Source organism: Etheostoma spectabile, chromosome 16, assembly GCF_008692095.1.
Source record: "Etheostoma spectabile isolate EspeVRDwgs_2016 chromosome 16, UIUC_Espe_1.0, whole genome shotgun sequence".
In the NCBI taxonomy this organism is placed as follows: domain Eukaryota; kingdom Metazoa; phylum Chordata; class Actinopteri; order Perciformes; family Percidae; genus Etheostoma; species Etheostoma spectabile.
Window position 1 is genome coordinate 2,993,108 of NC_045748.1, and position 20,419 is coordinate 3,013,526.

The window sequence follows — 20,419 nt, forward strand, 5'->3', positions numbered from 1 at the left end:
TGTATTTCTTGGGAACCGCAGCCAATACATCTCACAGTATCTGATAAGTTTAATAGAAATTTAAACAGCCAATTAACTGAACAGTTTGGCAGTTCTTATCCCAGTTAGAACAAACTCCAGTCCTATGGCCTCCAGTAAACCTCCTATTATTTTAAGAAAACGCAGGGATTAGCCAGTTGCTACTTCAGAGGAGTCTGGAAAGTTGGAGTTTGTGTATGCAAAATAATGTGTAGTGTGTGTTCTGAATGAATGTGGGCCAGGGCCCATAATCGACAACCAGGAGTCCTCTGGCCCCTCTGGCTCCTGACCTAACAGGAAGCAGCCAGCAAGAGCGCCGACTCCGGCCGGCCAATTAGAGTGCGGGGAGAACAGAGCATGCTGAGACTAACAAGCTCCCTCTCTGTGACCCTCCTCACCTTTGCAGGACCCTGCAATGGGAAATATGAGTAGCCGGGAGTCACTTTTTAAACCCCCCCTCCTTGTCTCAAACCCTGCTGTGTGACCACAAGGTCTACAAACACATGCTGACTCTCTCCAGAGGCCCACCACATGGCTTTTTACTGCTGTGCTGATGCTAAAAAGCGCCACACAGAAAAACAATGAGCACGTACAGACACATTCCTTGCACGGAGTTGGAGCTGTGTCACTTGCATTTCCCTGTAGTTAACTCTGGCCCGGTTCTGGGTGGAGGGGCAATGGAGCCTCTTTCCAAGTACTCTGAATAGTAAGTGGGTTCCAAATTAATTGGCAGAATTTGTGAGGCAGTGAGAGAATTCAGAGGTTCTGTACTGAAGTGGGACTGCCGTGAACACTAATGTGGCTTGGTTTTGGCCATAATAGCTATTTATTTGGACAAAACAGCATTAATGAAGAGCAATGAAACAAAAGCTAACAGTACACCTGGTGGGTTAAGCTCAACAGGTAGTGAGAAACTACAGGCGGGACTTATGTTGGTGTGTTTCCGGCACACCACTCAGCCATTTCCAAACCTAATGTAATAAAAAAAGAGGGGGAAGTCAGTAATAATCATCTACGTCCAACACCCCCACCCCCTTTTCTCTCCAGGAAGAATTGGTCCTGTCGTTTGGACCCTCCAAACACAGACCATATGTGGGTTCAGCCCTGGCAATCAGACTGCATTGTGGAGCAGGCGGCTGAGTTCATCAGGAAAAAATTAGCCCGCCGCTCTGCAGGACTCGCTCCTATTGGCCAGTCACGCGGCCCGCTCCGTTTGAGGGCACCCCAGACATTCCTGTGGATAATCTTTTCCATTCCTCTGCTCAGCTCGGTGAGGACAGACCAAATCACAGCACAAGGCCTGCATTGTGAGGGCCTTTTCAAAAAACCCCGTTTTCAATGCTGTCTCTCTTTTATGCTTTCTCTCTCTCACCTCATACACCACAATTCCCAACAAAAAAAACTTTTCCCCCATCATAACTCGTTTTCTCATAAAAACACTAAATTATTGCCTTTTTTTTTTATTTTATTTTTCTTCTCTTTTTTTTTTTTTTTTTAAATGATCCTGCGGAAAGAGAGGTCCCGAACACTACATTTTCTCACAGTCCCATTCCAGTAAGAGTTTGTTTTTGAAAAAGCCCAAACAATGTAAAACCACTGAAACCAGAGCCCGGCCACATCAGTGCGCGGCCCGGAGATCAGCAGATCGCTGCTGAATACAGTTCCCCGGGCGAGGCTCGCAAGCCTTCCCAGAAAACCTCCTGCTTGGTCACCGCTACAAGCCTTGCACCTCCCACAGCAGCTTGTCATTGTGGCTGTAGTCGGGCGGCTGGAACGCCGAGATTGGAGGAGAATCACACGCTCTGGGGACACTTTGGTGGATTTATAGTAACACGTTCCATAATTAGACCCATGATTATTACAGGGTCTATAAACTTTAGACTCCAGAGCGGCTGTCTAACCTCTGCTGCTAGGACTTAACAGTTACTTCACTTTCTCTAGAAGTACACTCTGCTCGTGGCCGCTCAGAGAGCATGTCACACACCACTGAATTTGTTTAACATCTCCTGTAGTGAAACTACAACAAGGAAAGATAGTAAAATCCTTATTTTTCAACACTTTCACTCCTCCTCTCCATTTGCCCCTGGATCTAAGGAAGACAAAATAATCCAACGTGACTCGTATCCTAGTGTGCTACAGCTTTCAAAATAGCCACAACACAAAGAAGGAAAACATTTGACATTGGGACATTTGTCAGCAAGACTACACTTCTATTCCAGATGCTCCTAATTGTTCAGGAAACACATCCACCCTTACTGCAGGCTGTGACAGTAAAAAATGCTGCAATCAATCAAGATAGCTCTGTAAAATACACAAAGATGGGGGTGAGGTTGGTGGAAAAACTGTGCACCTCACTGATCATGCTGAAACATGTCCACGAAAAAGTATGCCTGTGAAAGAGAGGGTAGTGGGTTCACATCTTGCCTCCACTGAGACCAGAAAAAAGTCCTCTCTTTTCTAAAAAGTAAAAAAATAATATCCGGATTTACATTATCTATTTTCTTATAAGAGGACAAAATTTACATGACAGAGACATTTCTTTATACATGTTAAACAAACATACAGAACATGTTGTTGTTTCGCTAGAGATGTCTGAACCTGCAGCAGTGACATAATTCCCATCTGCCCCAGTGGCCTAGTGTGTCCTATTCAACTTCTCACTTTCCAGTTAGAGAAGGCAAGGTCCATGCAACAACCAGGGAATGTTAATAACCAACACTGCATACACTGTCTGACTAACAAATATGATATAGCAGTATGCGATCCATTCACATTTACATTCATTTTACCTCTTTCCCGGTTAATAAAAACATATGCAGTGTTATTCTAAAAACAATGTATATAATATTAAAAAAGCAATCCCAATGAATCATCACTTTTGACGAAGTGTGTGGTGGTGTGTGTATCTACAGAGAGCCGGCCCTCTTCCTGTATTTTCTCTTTTCTTCATCCTTTCCTGAGTGTGGGATGTTTATGGGTGTCAGCAAAGAGCCTTTGTGCCCCACGTGGGTGTTTAACCCCCAGCCAAAAACAGCGTACAGGCTGTTCTCCATTGGCGTCTCATACCAACCTACAGCTCTAACACACACACACACACACACACACACACACACACACACACACACACACACACACACACGTGTGTGTACAGTATATGTATTTATATGTCTGATTTACTGCTATGTTCAGCGCTCCCTCTCATCATTCACTCTCTAGCTCGCTCGACGACCACGGCTGCGTGAGTGCAGAGTGTACTCTCTCTGGCTCTGTTCCGGGGAGGAGGGGCCATCTGTGAACGCTGTGTGTTTACCTTCAGTAATATATAATGTAACAATATAATGTAATATTTCTGTGGAAAGGCAGTTTTGACAAACTATAAAGAAAACATTCCAGATTTTTCGCTGTTATCTACAATTTATCATACAAAAAAACCTTAAATTTGTTCTGGTTGTTAGCTGTCCTTAAAACAGTACATCTATGCTAAAAAGGAACTCTCTGCTGAGTTCAATGATACCTCACGCAAGATTCTACCTTACTAATTTATTGATAGAATAATAGAATAGAAATACACAAGTATCTAATTTTGAAACCAAAACAGCAGCTCTCGTGGAGCTGTTTATGTGTTCATGTGACTTTGTTTTGCCAACCAACAGTCATGCTCTGCTTCCACGACGGGCAGCTCAGCTGGACCCAGCACAGACACTACAGGGCGCGCGAGCCTTGGGGATGGAGTGATAAATGTATCGGCATTACCACATGTCCTGCACAGCTCTGTCCTCTATTTATTAGCCACATACCAGACAGATCAGTTCAGACTATCCACTGATGTCAGCTTGGTGGAGGGGGTGGGGGTTTGGAGGAAGGGCCGATCTCAGAGCAACACTGTTAACTTGTCCATCACTGGGGCTCCGCATGCAAAGACACCATTAAGCATGAAAACCAGACTGAACTAAAAGGGCCCCAGCCACACCTCTGACCGGAGGCGGTCAGAGGTGTGTGCATGTGTATGTGCACATTGTGTGCATGTGTATGTTGAGTGTGTGTGTGTATGTTGAGTGAGTGTGTGTGTGTGTGTACGTGTGTGTGTGTGTGTGTAAGAGCAACACTTTCCACTGTATGACAAACCCAGTTAAAACTATTTAAGAAAGTTTAGAAAGCATTTTTTTACAATAATAATAATTCTGACATAATTATCTCAAGTGAACAGAATAAAACTATATTACTTCATACTTTTCTATGGAGAGTATAATTTTGCACTGCCTTTTGATAAATCAAATTAAGTAAGATACTATTTTGGATGACTACACAGTCTTTATAGCTGCCTAAGGTCATGAGGTGCCCTTTAAAAATAGGCTCCACGTGTTCTAAAAAAATTAAAATAAAATGCTGTGACTAACCTAACAATAATGTACTAAATGTATTTTTTACCGGGTGGTTTACTGAGGAGAAGTGCCTTCTCTTACATTTTACCCAAGAACCGACAAGTACCGGAGTAGCAGCATGGTTGTTTGGACAGTCAGTGTTACCTGAGGATAGGCGGCGCTGATGGAGGGGACACATGCCGCTGAAACAGGAACAAGCCTCAGCCGAGCGGCCTCGCTGCATGGGAGGAGCCAACGAGCACTGGGGCTTCAGGAACCCTTCAAACAAAGACACGAAGAAAAATAAGAGACAGAAAGCAAACATAAAGAAGAAAGAGAATACCTTGTCAGTTTACACTGAAATTAATTTTGTATTTCCGAGCAGCTCTGCTCAAAACATTGTTAGACAACAATTACACATATTAGTATAAAGATGAAAACACATCAACATCCAAACATGTTTCATGATATCCTCGGATCCAGATCTGAATTGGCAGTATGCTGATTTTGGTTTAGCAACAGGATAGACTGACGCATAAAAGAGTTCTTGAGCCCGTTGTATCTAAAGGAAGGGACTCTAAATCTGTTATGTCTTCTAGATGATAAACTGGACTCTTGTGAGCACACAACACTTGAATAACAAAAGGCCTACTCAAGATGAAAAAGTCAAATGCCAAAAATGGGATTTTGCCTTCAGGGGCTCTTTGTTTGATGCTCATGGGGTGAAGAGTGAGTTCAAAAAATATATTCCCGCCAGCTTTGTGCCACCATCAGACCCAGCCAACCTCTCACATTTACAGTTCTGTGGCTGGCTGGCCCTCACTCCAACCTCCTCACCAGAGCACTGCTCGTGTCAGCTCTGTGGCCGTACCCAGGGCCAGGACTCCAGGGTGTGGACAGAGCCGGCAGAATCCTAGGAAAGGCTGGCCTGGAGGAAGGCAAAAAGCGGCCCGTGCAGGGGACTGAGGTTAGCAGCTCTGTTTGGGCAGAATGCCAGATTAGGCCGAGGTGCCTCAAGGGGCTTGAAGAGGCCGTCCTACTGTCTGTCTCTGGGGTCATTGGGGTCATTTTCAATAGGGAAGTCATTATCCAGCACAATGAAGCAACTGAGTAGGCTCTACCCCCTCCACACCAGCATTCACCAGTCACTGACAATATCCAGCAACAAAGGAAGAGCAACAAATACAGTAGAAATGTTTTGCTGAAATTTTGCTGAAAAACACTGGCGGCGGATGTAAATACACCGGGAAGTTGGAGCCAAATGCACCATAAACTAAATAAGAAATTGCAAATACGTGCCAAACTCCGACCCTGCAACACTAACCCTTACACTGACGGCCTTTTGAAATTCTTGAATATCCCTGTAGATAATGAGACTTAAAGTGGCATACGGGTGGCATTTCATTTCATGATTGACACTGTAGCCCCCAGCCAAAGTAGAAACGTCTGTCAGCCAGTCAGAGGAGGACAGTCTTTATCGACTGGGTAGCTCATGCGGATCTCATTGGCACCGGCACATCTTTGCAAATCCAAACTTTATTCATTCCTCATGAGGACCTTTAGATTTCCAGCAAACATCAAGAGCGGCGGGCGGAAGATCCCCCCACCCTCCAACCCCGTCACTGTGTTCTGAGCCCAATAAAGCGCCTTTATTTCCACCATGAAAAACATGTCACTCCGGATGAGCTCAGAGAATGACATTTAAAACAGGCAAAGGGATATTGAATTAGTTCCCCATGATCAGCTGTCTGGGCTGCTGATATCTTTGCTTATAAGGTTGTGCATTTGTGAGTGTGTGCCATGTGCCTGTGCAGTTATGTGGATGTGTGAGGAGAGGGGGGGATAATGCATCATGTCCGATGCATACTTCAAAGCTTCGATTAGCATTACGGATGAAGCAGGGACTGCACCAGCAATAGCAAACCCTGGCAGACTGGGATCACCCTAAACACAATAAATTAAATAAAACGGAGTCTCAAGTTTCATTAAAATCAATGCAAATATGTTTCTCCTCATACACTTTCTCATTGTTTGCTTTCTCAAGTATAAAAGAGCTATTGTTCTTATCCGATGCTGAGAAAATGTCAACAAAAAACAACAGCAGCGACTCTTAAACACAGTTTCATGGGTATGATTAAGTGCAAAGGCATTTTGGAAGTGCATGAGTAAATGTGATCACAATTTTGTATTCCACATAACATCTTAAGAGATGATTGGACTATGTATGTATGTGTGTGTGTGTGATTAAGATCACCACAAACACAATTCAACATGTTTTTTTCTTAGTGTCAATTAAGATCATTTCAGTATTATTAGCAAAATAAGAACATCTCGGTTGGTCATCACTCTCAACACAATGATGGTGAAGTCAATTCATTTTGTGTCATGCATACAAATATATAATATGATCCAGAATGTACACCACAAAAAAACAAAAGAATTTCAAAAGTCAAATAATTTATAAATTACAGATAAACCGTATATAATTGTAAACTATGACATAAATGAAACAGTATAGCTATATAAGTATATAATTAATAACTAATTAAATAGTCCATCTTGCCTTCTTCTCCAAGCTTTTGGATCAATGCTCCAGGAACACGGCACATCTTTACCAAACGACCAATGCTCCAGGAACACGGCACATCTTTACCAAACGACCAATGCTCCAGGAACACGGCACATCTTTACCAAACGGATCAATGCTCCACGATCACGGCTGAAGTAATGGATCAATACTCCAGGAACACGGCACGTCTTTACCAAACGGACCAATGCTCCAGGAACACGGCACATCTTTACCAAACAGACCAATGCTCCAGGAACACGGCACGTCTTTACCAAACGGACCAATGCTCCAGGAACACGACACATCCTTACCAAACGGATCAATGCTCCAGGAACACGACTGAAGTAATGGATCAATACTCCAGGAACACGGCACATCCTTACCAAACGGATCAATGCTCCAGGAACACGGCACATCTTTACCAAACGGAAGAATGCTCTAGGAACACGGCACATTCCTAGTTGTACAAAGGGGTTCAAGGCCAAACAATGACACATGGTATAGACCTCTGAGCAATGTCACTGAACATCAAGGCACTAACATATGAGCTGAGGCTGCCAGTCAAAACAGACTTTTCCAAAATCAGGATTAAACTAAGCGGACAGCAGTAAAAAACAGCAAAAAAATAATTGCAGTAAGGTTCACGCGGGACAGAGCAGAGCGATGTCAAAGGTATGGTGTTCTAACACTTGGGATTTCACCCACCCCTTCCAAAAAAAAACTTTATCCGTTGTATTTTCTTTTTTTGTGATCAATTAGTATACAGTATATAAAGTAGAAATTCAATGATAGTAAGGCCCGATGGATAGATTTTTTTTAGCCAATACGAATATTTGGTTATTTAAAAATCCGATATGCCTATATATATTTAATAAAAACATCCAGAAACGTGTTACAAAACATAAACAGATTTCCCCAACACTAGTTATCTGTAGATATTTAGGATTTCTGTCTAAAATAATATGATAATTTGTTTTGTCACAACAGAACTGAGGAACATCAATATATTAAAGTTCTGATAAATAAAATGTATACAAATACAAATATAAGATATGAAACTTAAAGTCAACTGAACAAAAATACATGAACATAAAAAAATGAATGAATTTATTTTTTTAATTTTAATTTTTTTTACTTAGCCATTATAAATGCCGATTCTGATAGATTGGGAAATGCCTAATATCGGCCGGCCTCTAAATGATAGTGCAGGTTTTAAGACCTCACAACACTTTATACATCACAGAAACAGAGCAACCATCTCCCCCCTCCCCCAACACATGGTGGCCCCATTACCTACTCTTCAAGGAGTAAAAAATACAATGCATATAATACGGACATGAAATAAAAATATGTCAAATACATTAATGTTGCACTCTTTCTTTAATCAAGGTGTAAACTTCATCCCATGCTTGTAGAAATTTTGGACTAGCTCCATGTACCCGGGCCACAGATCACAGATCATAACTATGTCTAGAAAAGAGGCAATTCTAAGGTAGAGTCATCATTAAGTAAAAGTAAGGTCGTGACAGTGGGATATTTACTCCAAGCATATCTCTAAAAGTGAGATAGAAATGTCTCCAAAAGGCAAACACATTGGGACATTCCCAAAACACATGTAAAAATGTCCCTGAAAAATTAAGTGTACATAGGTGACAAATAGGTGATGGGGTGATTTTCATAGCATGACATGACATTTTCTTGGCGTAAGATACATTCTGTGGTTTTTGGATGTATCCTGTAGATTCTCCTATACTGTGTCCCAGCAAATCTCCATCTTTTATAGAGGATAGATCCCTACAGCATACACTTTCTACTGATAAAGATATCTTAGGTTCAGAGATAAAATTATACAGTTTTGAAATCATCCCTGTTAATTCATGCAGTGGGTGTGTTAGGAGTTGTACTCCCCATGGGACACCATGCGCCTTCATAGCAGATATCACTTGCAAATAAAAGAAAAATTACGTGCCAGGCAAATCATAATCAGCTTGTAGATCACTGAAAGCTCGTAAGCCATTGTCGTCATACAAGTCTTGGAAAACATAAACTCCCTTACCCATCCATTGTGGAAAAGAAAATGGTGTTTTGCCAATAAGACAAGAAAGGTTATGAAGTACAGGAGACTGCGTACACCATTTAAGATTTACTACAACATGCTTCATTACAGAGTGGCAAGTTATGAGCAAAAAGGAAATCAGAGGACCTATGTGTTTTTTTTATATCATTTGCTTTTTCAAGTAAATGTAAATACACAGATCTATAAATTACATAACACAAATCAACATCAAACATTCAGTTACCTGACAGTTGTCCAAATATTAAAGAAAAACTATGGTTTTGAAAAGCATGTACATGTTTCTTTTTTCCTCTTGACATCATAAATCATTTGCAGTGAAGGGCTTTACTTTTCAGGCCTTGAAGTATGTGATGAAAGCGCGGCAGCAACTCGGACATGTATGTGCAGGTTCAGGATCTGCTGTCATTAGCGGTAAGGTTGGTAGATGTCTTGTCATTAAATCTTCCCGATCACACTGCATCAATATGTCTTGGCCCGTATACTTTAGCAGGACCTTGATTACTGGAATGTTTGATCTTGCTCTTCACGTCTAAGCAACGAGTATCTCATTGGCTTTAATAACTGTATGATCCAATCTACAAGGGAAAAGCTCAAACACTCCCCCCCACCCCCCACTCCCCCCACACTCAGAGCCAATCAGCATTATCCTTACTGGCAATCATGGGGGAGTCACAGCAATGTAAACACGCTGGGGGTTTCCTCATTAAAGATAGGCTGCTAATGAAATCGCATCCAGCATTTACAGCCTTGTGCTAATGAAGGCAAGCCTTTGAGATGTTCCGCTAATGAAAGAAGGGTCTTTTTTATTGATATAAGTCTAATAAAAGAAAGGCTTAACGACAAGGTTCTAATGAAACAAAGGTGCGTAAATTTGCCGTTATAATAAACCTCACTGATAGGAGCACAACTGGAGTATTTTCATAACAGACAATTCTAATTTATCAGATTCATCAGTCAAAGTGTTTGCCGACTTTACAAGATCCCACAAACTCGAGTCTTTTGAATGAAATGCATTCAAGCATTTATGAGAGTTTAAGGCATTGCAGCCAAGCTCTCTTTAAGGCTAACGATTGTTCGTGTCCTGCGTTGCCAGGGTGATGGAGCCCAAGGTTAAAGTTCATTGGGCCCTTAATGCATCTCCCAGGTGCAATAAAAAAAAGCTTTTCCCACATGGGTCTCCAGGGGCTAAGGTCCTGGTAGAGTGCGCAGGAGGACGATCCAGCAGAGGAGCCATCAATCGCCACGGTCACCGTCATGAATGCCGTTCACCTTCAGCGGTAGACTGCAGCATGCCTCAAAGCTCCACATGAGGAAAAGAAAACCTGTTCAAGATAGTTCTACACTCCCTATACATTGGCCTTGAAGACTCAAGTAGACATCCATTTCACTAGACTTTCCGTTTCTTGGACAGAAGACTCGACAATGAATAAGACTGAATTCAAGTTAATTGATGAACATGAGCATTAGAACCATTTTCAAGCAAGAAAACCTTCCATTTGCTGTTTCCAGATACTTCTCTGTTTTATATCATTGGATTGACTATTTAGGTGGGTTTTGACTGTAGGTCAGACAAAACAAGCAATTTAGAAGGCCTAAAATGATTAATTGCAAACATCACTGAAAGATTAGTCAATGAAGAGTACGTTATCACCACTACATCAAACACACGTGTCCGACACACTCTTTTTCCCTATGAATGAAAGGCATCAAGAAGGAGACTTAATGATCCTCTGATGTTTGCTTTTCTCTAAAGAGAGCTAATCTCATGCAGCACCGTCTCATTACACCAACAATTACCACTCTGACAGAGCCTATGTGCTGGAGCAACTCTTCCCGCTCTTCACTTCAGCGAGCTCTCTGTCAGTAGCCAAAAGACACTTTGGGACCCATCAGCTGATAATCAAACACTTCCCATCTGGGCGCCGCGTCCCTCTCAGATCCCGATCATCAGCACAGGAAGCATCCGACCTGCTTCTGAGCATATCTGCTCAATCAGCAATCTCTCTTCCCTCCCCCTAGATGATATCCATTTTGAAAGGGAAAAAGGACAAATTTAAACATGCCTCAGAGCTCTTATTTATCTCAACCAGAACAAAGCCTGAGAAGATCTATCATGACAACAAAGCAAACTGCATAAAGATTACTGGAGGCAATACCTAGATGTTGATCACACTATTGTACTTGAAAATACTTATTTTAAACGCATGTGAATCCTTTTGTTGTTGTTGCATGTTTCTCTGCCTAACTGGATTCATTACACACCTTCTTTTCTTTCAGTTTCAGGAACACGTTTGGTTCAAATTCAAATTGCATATCTTGTTATGACAACCGAAACAGGATGCCCCTGGTACCTTGATACAAGGGGCCTATACACAAACCTGCTTTTCACTGTATCAACTAGGGCTGAAACAATTCCTTGCGTAACTTGAGTAATTTGATTACTAATTATAATTGACGCAAATTCTTTGTTTAAAGGCTTCATACAATCCATATGATTATATATAAATAAAGCCCACTGTGTTTCTGCGTGGAGGATTTTTACTGCCACACAACGTGCTTATGGTGTTTTCTGTGTAGGTGACTTGACCGACAGCATGGGTTGCCAAATGGAGGAAGAGAGAGAAAACAGCAAGTGGCGAGGAAGAAACAGGCCAGAGAAAATGACAGAAAGTGTGACAGAGAGTTTGGGATCAATTCAAGACGAAACAAAACCAAAACTGCCGTACCGTGTGTAAAACCAAACTAGCTTACTGTACCACAATAGCAAAACGTCAATGCTTTACACACCCAGCATTACACACCCAGTCCAAGGAGCAGTCCTGACACAAGCTAACGTTATCATATAATGTAAATCCAAATGAGTGTTAATTGAGATGAGAGCTCCCCGCTCATGATGATGAGGGAGCTCACACACTGCGATGACACAGAGCTGGTAAGCTAAATGGGTTTGTTGTTTATTTCAAGAGACCTATCTTACTTCATCTTTTGTATAGTTATTTAATAAAACTATCAATGTATTTGTCACGTGGAATCATATAAAAGTGAATTGTAATTCTGTCTCTTGAATTTGTGCATTTAAAATATACAGTATGTGTATAATATTGTAATTAATGTAATAATAAACATATGTGAACTATGGGGGGGGGGGGGGGGGGGGGGGGGGGGTGAGGTCTTACTCAGTGTCCTCCTTTAGGATTCTAGTGGCCTGAGGGTTAGAAGCTCCTCCTGAGCCTCTCAGTGCTGCTGCATCCTGTACCGTCTTCCTGACTTCAACAGGCTGTTCCCTGGGTGGTGTGGAGCTTGAATGATTGACTCAACGCAGCGCCTGGAGTAAATATACTTTAGACAGCGTTGGAAAAGCCTTTTGGTTCATTCACTTCAACAAACCACGATTTACGATTGCTCTTTACTAAAGCAAAAGGTATGAGGCGCCCTGGCAGCTCACCTGGTTGAGACTTCGCCCCAGAAACAGATACCCATGAAGACCTTGTCTGGAAGACATAACTCTCAGGTTCAGCCACAACAAACCGCACCACTTGTGACAAAAGTTACTTTCACAAAATGACGAGGAGGTTGATGCTATGAGTAGTAACTTAACTGGAAAACACAAAAGTGACTAAAATCTGCAACTTGCATTCATTTCTCAAGCTGCGAGTCACACAACCAACTGCTGTTTGAGGTCTGGGCTGGCAATAAAAGGTTAACTGGACAGCTTTATTGAATGACTTATTAAGCCACTGTGTTTCGCAAGACCTAAACTGAGGCACTTTTGAAATGAACAAGAGCACCTTTCTGTAACGGCTCTTTAAAAAAAAAAAAAAAAGAACTTGCTTTCCTACTTTGTCTGAAATTGAGTCTGCATTTCACACAGTCTCAGGATAATGAAAGTGGCAGTTGCCCTGGTGTAGCATTGGAAGCTGCAAGGCATCTGTAGAAAAGGTAGGATGACCTTTGCAAAACCGTGACTTTAGCACATGTCTATCTACAAACCATAGGCACTTCTTAAAACTCTTTTCAAAAAGACTTTAGACTTATCTTGAATACTTAGAAAAAGTAAATACAAATTCACTCATTTGAATTTAAATTCCAGTTAAAATAAAATGGTAAATTATTTTGATTTAAATCAGGTTTTCATGTATTTACTGAAAATGCATGTTACTTTGAGCAACATAAAGGTTAGGAAAACAGCGAGTGGAAGTAGCATAGACTGGGGCTTTACAATATGAGGAAATGTATTCAGCACAGTATTCTGCTAAAACATCAAATTGCTTGTTGAATTTTAAACAAATGAAAGGAAATTGTTTCCAACATTATTTTTATTGAACAAACTGAACATCAAATTGAATATTTAAAAAAAAGGCACCACTAAAAAAGAATGACATTTTAAAGTGCAGTTTCCTACTGATATTTTCTTTTAGCTAACATTTTCACAATGTGTATATTGCGCCAGTTGATTTTGAGATGACAATAAAAAAAAAAAAATGTATTGTGCAGCTCTGGCATAGACATTTTGTTGAATAGCAGCAAAACAGGCAATACACTTTGATAATTATAAATAGTTCCACAAATCTTTGTTTGATACATATTTTGGTAGCTACTTGACATATAGTATGCGCCTCTCAGATTGAAAATATATATCATATTATTGCTGCTTCTCCACTGCTCGTTGACACTGGGGTTATGACTACTTTCACAGAGCCAGACATAATTCTGTCACCTTGTAAAGAGAACACACGTCTGGAGACAACTACTGAAGTGTGGTTGTGGTTGCGGCAAACTTCCGCCACTGACAAAGAATTTCTAGTGTGAATAACCAACCCCACCACCTCGCTGAGTCACTGGATTGGTTGGAGTAGACAATGTTTAATCTTGGTTTGATTTTTACTTTTATGCCAAAACAAAAACTCGACTGCTTCCAGACATACACCTGCAAACATAACGCCTGCAAAGTAGAGTTGAATGAAAAAAGGAGGACTCAATATTAAATGACAGATGGATGTATTTGGGCTGTGGCTCTGGTTCCCCTCCTCCACATAGTTGCATGCACTGTATAAAACACTACGCAGTGCCGGGGTAAGCTTAGACGACTCCGGATGATTTGTAACAGCCATTTGTCTCACTTGCTGTGATGTGATAAAGCCAAAGGCAGGCCACTGGTGAGCAGCCACAGACAGATGGGGCGGGGGGGGGGGGGGGGGGGGGGGGGGGGGGGGGGTTGCCGGTTCAAAGACTGCTTGTGCATGTCAGAACCTTTCTCCAGGGCAAATAGGGGGACAAGGGCCTCACTGCAGCCGAGCAGCCGGAGAAGCTCCTTAGGCAAACGCCTCTAATCAAATTTGTGTGATTGGACTCAGAAAGAGCTGCGAGGGTAAAAGAGGCTCCCTTTCACCCGGGAACAGACACAGAGAAGCATTTAAAAATCTACTATCCCTCTGCTGATCTTGACAGTAGCCGTTCACATGACAGACTGTCTGCCCATGCCAACAGCCCCTGGCACAGCGCACACTGGCCTATTCTCAGCTGCCGAAATATCAGCCTCAGAAAAGGGAGAAATTAAAACTTTGGTTTATGCACTTCCTCTGATGCGTGGCAATGCCTCCGATATTTTGTACGATTCACCACAGATCGCACTGCTTCAATCAAGCGTCAAAACGACTAATTTTTAGCCTTGATTAAGAGTTGCAATCCGATATATTTCCGGTCTAAGTTCACGGCTTTTGATTTTCATAGATTGAAGCGGACGTTTTAAAATGATCAAAGAGTATTACATCCAGCAACTGATGTTGAAATAAAGCTTCATTGGTATGGTGAATGAATAGTGTGTGAGGGGGGAATCTAATGCATCACCAGCAGTGCAGAGGAGCTCAGAGGCAGAGAGTGAGGTGTGGTACAGCGTAGCGACCTGTGCCCCACTCACAGGCTGCTTGAGTCCTGTTGGACGGTCCCAGAGCAAGCTTCCTGTTAGCTCGCTAAATTGGCTCCACACGCCCACTCTTCCGCTCCCTACAGGAGCACAGTCTCCCATTAACCTCCTCCTGCTGCCTCAGCCTAGTACATCTTGAATCGACATACTGCGGATGTAAATATGTCCAAAACAACCAAGGACAAAACAGGAGGAAGGACTGCCACCCACGTCTTCTGTTCTCCTTTTCCGAACAATTTGTCCTATAACTCTGACCCAGATTCACCAATCAAGGCCAACTTGGCTTTGTTGTTGTAAGGCCTTCTGCACACGCTGTCTCACTCAAGCCGGCATGTACAAAAGCTCAAATTCAGGCCCACTTCACTACACTGAAACATCTAGGCATGTTTTCTTTTCTTTTTTTATTTTACTTACTCTTACTTTCTGCTTATGGAGTGTGTTCTAGCCCTATAAAACCTACTCTAAATCTTTAAAGTGTCTCGAGATGACTTTTGTTATGATTTAATACTATAAATAAAATTGAATTATGGAAGAAATGCAGGGCTTTACCTGTACTTTTAAAATGTTTGGTTATTTAAGAAATCCATAACATTTTCATTGTTAAGAAAATCCAACATTTTCAATTGATAGTGGTATAAAACAGAGAGAAGCAGCAGATCCTCACATGAAGTGCTTTGAAAAAATAAAAAAGTAATTCCTATGTTTTTAGACAAATGGAAATGCAGCTGCATTTTTAAAGCTTGATTAAAAGACAGCCACATATGCATATCCTGGGAAACTGTGAGCGGAGTTAAGTGAAACGTTTATATTGAGTGGCACATAATTTAAAACCTGCATTAAAAACATCTGGAGCCACAGCTGCTGTGCATGGACGTGTATACACTGAAAACCAGGCCGACAATGAAAACACCCAAATTCATAATACAGTCAAAGAAGAATTACAAAAGACAGACAACTCGTAGGACAGTTATAAAAACAAGGATTAAGTGCACTCTTTGGCTAAAATGCCTCTTTAAATTGGACGCGTTATTTTATGGATGGGGGATTTTAAAACAAGTAATGTTGCTTCCAGCCTGTTGACTGTAAAGCTCCATTAGGGAGCCCACTCCAGAAGGGAAAACTATTGAAATAATCCTTTCCAGGATTTTAAATCTGCGGTTGGTTGTAAAAAAATTGGTTGTAAAGTGCACACCTCCGATTCAGTATCACCATATGACTTTGAGCCAGCCAGGACTGCAAAGGACTTGGACAGGAAAACGGCGCTTACAGGACAAAGTCAAGTTCTGGAATGAAGAAGCAGGGCCAAAATAAAGAATGGAGACAACAGGGCTCTCTCACTGAGTAAACCTTCAAGTATCAACGGCGCAGGTCCCGTATCAATGACCTGGCTTTAGACTGCTGTACTTAGAGAAGAAGCCGTCTTTTACTTACTCTAAAACTAAACAGACTTCGACCTGGCATCCAAGCAAAATGTTGGTGAAGGAAGTTCAGCAATACAAGACTTTACTTTGACTTCTTTCTTTCTTTTTTTACCATGCACTGTATTTATTTGGCCAGTGTGTTATAGACTGAAGCAAGGTTTAAAAATATGAGAAAAAGTAATCACACTGTTACATAAACGTCTGTCCATAAACATATTTAAATAAATAAATAAATAAATAAATAAATAAATAAATAAATAAATAAATAATCGAGAAAATGACATGGCTTTTTCCCAAACTTAATATCTGAGGTAGTTTCAGAAAAGCAAAGGCCGAAGTAATCCAAGAGTCATTAGCACAGACTTGAGAAGAGCCAGGAAATCTCTGGCTACGAATCTCAACTTGCACTTTGGCTCCTTATGAATGTAAAATTATGCAATGCATCTAAAAAAAGAAAAGCTGAGCCTTTAAAGTCAGCAGTAAAATAATTACTCTCAACTGTGCCAATCCTGCAAAAAGGTTCATGATAACAGACCTTCGCCTTTCTTTTTTCTCCTGTCTTACCTTCAAAAACTCTACAGGACTGATTATATGAATCAATCTTGTATAATCATTTCTTTTAGATTACCATTCAAAGGGAAAATATACTTACTCCTCCATGATAATGTAGGTGTCCAGCCTTGAGCTGTGAATAGAATACCTTGCTTCCAAAGCTAGTTTATGATTCATGATGTGTTTTGTGTGACAGAGTTTAATAATCTGGATTCCGAGATAACTTTTGTTATGATTTGATACTATAAATAGAACTGAACTGAATTGAATTGAAATATGGTGACGTAGACAATAGCTTGTATGTACGGTTTACAAATATTAAATCACCCACATGTGGAGTGTACAGTGCTCACTGGTAGAGTGAGACAGCTGAGGCCGAGGCTTGTTATGGGTCACAGTATTATTACAAAGCCTGAGTGATCTCTTGTGCTTTTCAGGAATGGATACATGCCACGCATTCCAAGTGGCGACCAAATCTTTACACCTGGGACTGTGCCAAGCAGGCTGCAGCAGCTCCTGCAGGGACATTCATTCAGCTATGTGTCCACCATCTATCCTGTTCTCAGATCCAAAGGCAATACTTTGCAAAGCACAAAAACATGTACCACTCTTTGCTTTTGTTTTTATGTGCATAAGTACGGAAGAGGATTAAGGCCACTGGTGAAAAATGTATATCTGAGCTCTGACTTTATTCTCAGAATTCTGACTTTAATCTCAGAATTCTGAGAATAAAGTCAGAACTCACATACATTTTTCACCAGTGGCCCTAATCTTCTTCCGTACATATGTGATAGCAACATTTAGCTGAAGATAATTGCCTGGCTCTTTTGCCAGGCAGATCTTTCTGCAAGGTACATTTTAAAGTGAAGCTAGTGAAGCATCACAAGTCCTAAACACACAAAAGGGGGGGGAGTACTCTTACACACACACACACACACACACACACACACACACACACACACACACACACACACACACACACACACACACACACACACACACACACACACACACACACACACACACGACTGGATAATGTCTCCTCTCCTCGGATTCAAGAAAAGTACATTCCTTCAACTTGCCAGGAAATTAATCAAGTATTAAAAAAAGAAATGTGATGTCTGAGTCAGATGGCTACATTTATGAAAAAGAAGACAGCTTTTCAGATTAGAGCACCTTATTTGTTTTTGAGGGTGACTATGCAACTTAAGTCTTGGGATACAGTTTGAGCACTGATTTGCCCTGTTAGCATATGTGAATTGTCAGTGGATTATCCATATGTATTTGGATTCCCACTGCACGAACAGTATAAAATAAAAGAGGGCAATAAGAAGTTGGTCTACGCTATGAAACACCAGAGCGAAGTCTGTCACTGGCCCACTTGATGGAATGTGCAACACACAATTAGATTATCTATGTATCTTTATACCTATCATTTTTGTTTTTGATTCACTGGAAGTTGTAATATGATTCAAGATGAAAGCAGCACAACAAAAGCTTCACTGGCACTAAACCAAGAACAACAGTATTCTTCTTGAATTGCATCGCAATTAAGAAAGGATTCTGCATAACTGTCTCGTGGGTAAAACACTTGAGGATGCCAAGGAGGACAGATGACTCACATCTTCAGTAATAACACATTATTCTGCTGCCATAATGTAAGTGAGTGTCACCTCCTCCATACCATGACCATAGACATGACATATCTTTATTTTCCCAAATTGGTTTGTCTTCAGTACATAATCAAGGACAGAGTTATTGGGTATCTGGTTAGAGATATTACACCAGGAGGAAACAAAACAAACCCATGGATCAGTCATAAAAAAGGAACAGAAATACAGACAGAGAGGGAAAGGGGGGGGGCAGACGAGAGTGAAAGAGTAATGGAGGAAGAAGAGGAGAGCAGGGGAGACTGTGGGAGAAAGAGAGAGTGAGAAAGAGAATGAAAGGGAGAAAAAAGGAGAGACAGGCAGAGGGAGGCGGACAGAACTAGGTCAAGTCACATGACTGGGATCGACTGCAGGCAGGATTAAATATCCTACAGCATGTGGTCATTTACACAACAAATGTACTTCTCATTTTATAAATGATTTCTCTTCCACGGGGTGGGGGGGGAGTTGGATGAGGCTCAGCATAGCGAGTGTGATGCTACGCTGCATTCTGGTTGGAAGCAAAGCTTTTCAGTGGGCACAAAAACGGAGCAGTAAAGACTGGAGCGAACTGTTCCCTCTGAGCCAGGAAACAAAGCCGGAGCCCAAGATAGCATGAAAATGATCATAACAGGAGGGAACACGGTTCCAGAATATGAGATTGCTCCATTGTGACAGGCTAATGGCTGTATCATACACTGTCCATTATCCTGAGTGAAAGAGAAGGACAAGGAAATGTTCATAAAAACCAAACAAAGATGTCACACGCTCTAACTTCTTACAAAGTGACAGCAAAAGTGTGTTTTAAAGTCTGCAGAGTAGGGCCGCACGACTATATTTTCTTATGTTGGTCTCACGATATGTAAATTAATGTTTAATGCAATGAACCGTCTGCTGCTATGCATCATGAGACAAAAGTTGTCAAATGTGAAATTATTCATTTGGATTATTTTGTAAGAGAATAACAAAGTATTCTACTTAAACTATGCTGAATTTGAAACCATTATTCTTTACATTTGCTAAATGGTCTTTAAAACCTCAAAGTATTTTTTGTTTTGTTTAAGCGCTATGTGAAAATATGGCACCAGCCGGGTTTCACAATCGTGGTCTGTTGCACTTTAGATGACATAAGACAATAAGTAACTTTGCTGCCAAGTGCTTGCAAGTGACAGTGGACCAAGAAGCACACACAAAGAGGTCACCGCATTGCTTCAATCATTTCATTTTACAGTGTAAACAAAAACTTGTTTGTGCAGTAACACAATGTTGTGCTAGTCCAACGATCCTGTATAAGAGTCAACTACAACTCTCAAGAGTTCATATTTGACTTCCCGTTAGTTTAAAAAGATAAAATAGGTGAGGCTTTCAAATGGTAAAAACTGGCTTACAATGCGTTCAATGGTGACGCTGACTGCACTCTTATTGTGACCCAAAGTCTGTCTGAGTGGAATATCAAATGAGTGACTGAGATGGATGCAGCATAATTCAGGGTGACATGTCATGAGACGCAAAATGCCACTGGTACCCCATCCCCACGCTCCCGGCTCCCACCCACCCATCCTGTTCCTCCCAGAGAGGAAACTCAGCTGCCAATCACGCAGAAGACTACAGGCTAAACTAGTCATAAGCTCAGTCAATCCACTAAATTCCTGTATTGAATTTGTGATTATTTGGCTAAAGATGTCTAATTTCCTTATATCTATCTTGTTGACACAGCCACTAAGCTTTATGCAAATTAATGTGTAATGATGTCACAAATATGCAAATTAGTGTATGATGTCATCTCCCCCTCCCTGTCACAAATTTTTTTCTAATCTGTGGGAAACACTAGACTGTGTGTGTGTGTGTG

The 20,419-nt window shown here is 41.2% G+C and overlaps 1 protein-coding gene across 4 annotated transcripts in view; it reads right to left on the minus strand.

The window, feature by feature from the left end:
* The window catches only part of rxraa (retinoid X receptor, alpha a), a 124,357-nt gene that overhangs the window by 77,462 nt on the left and 26,476 nt on the right, over positions 1-20,419 (minus strand). For all 4 annotated transcript variants that reach the window (XM_032539334.1, XM_032539333.1, XM_032539336.1 and 1 more), the window contains exon 2: positions 4,545-4,658. In XM_032539334.1, coding sequence (XP_032395225.1) covers positions 4,545-4,658 — 114 coding nt within the window. The remainder of the gene's footprint in view (positions 1-4,544; positions 4,659-20,419) is intronic.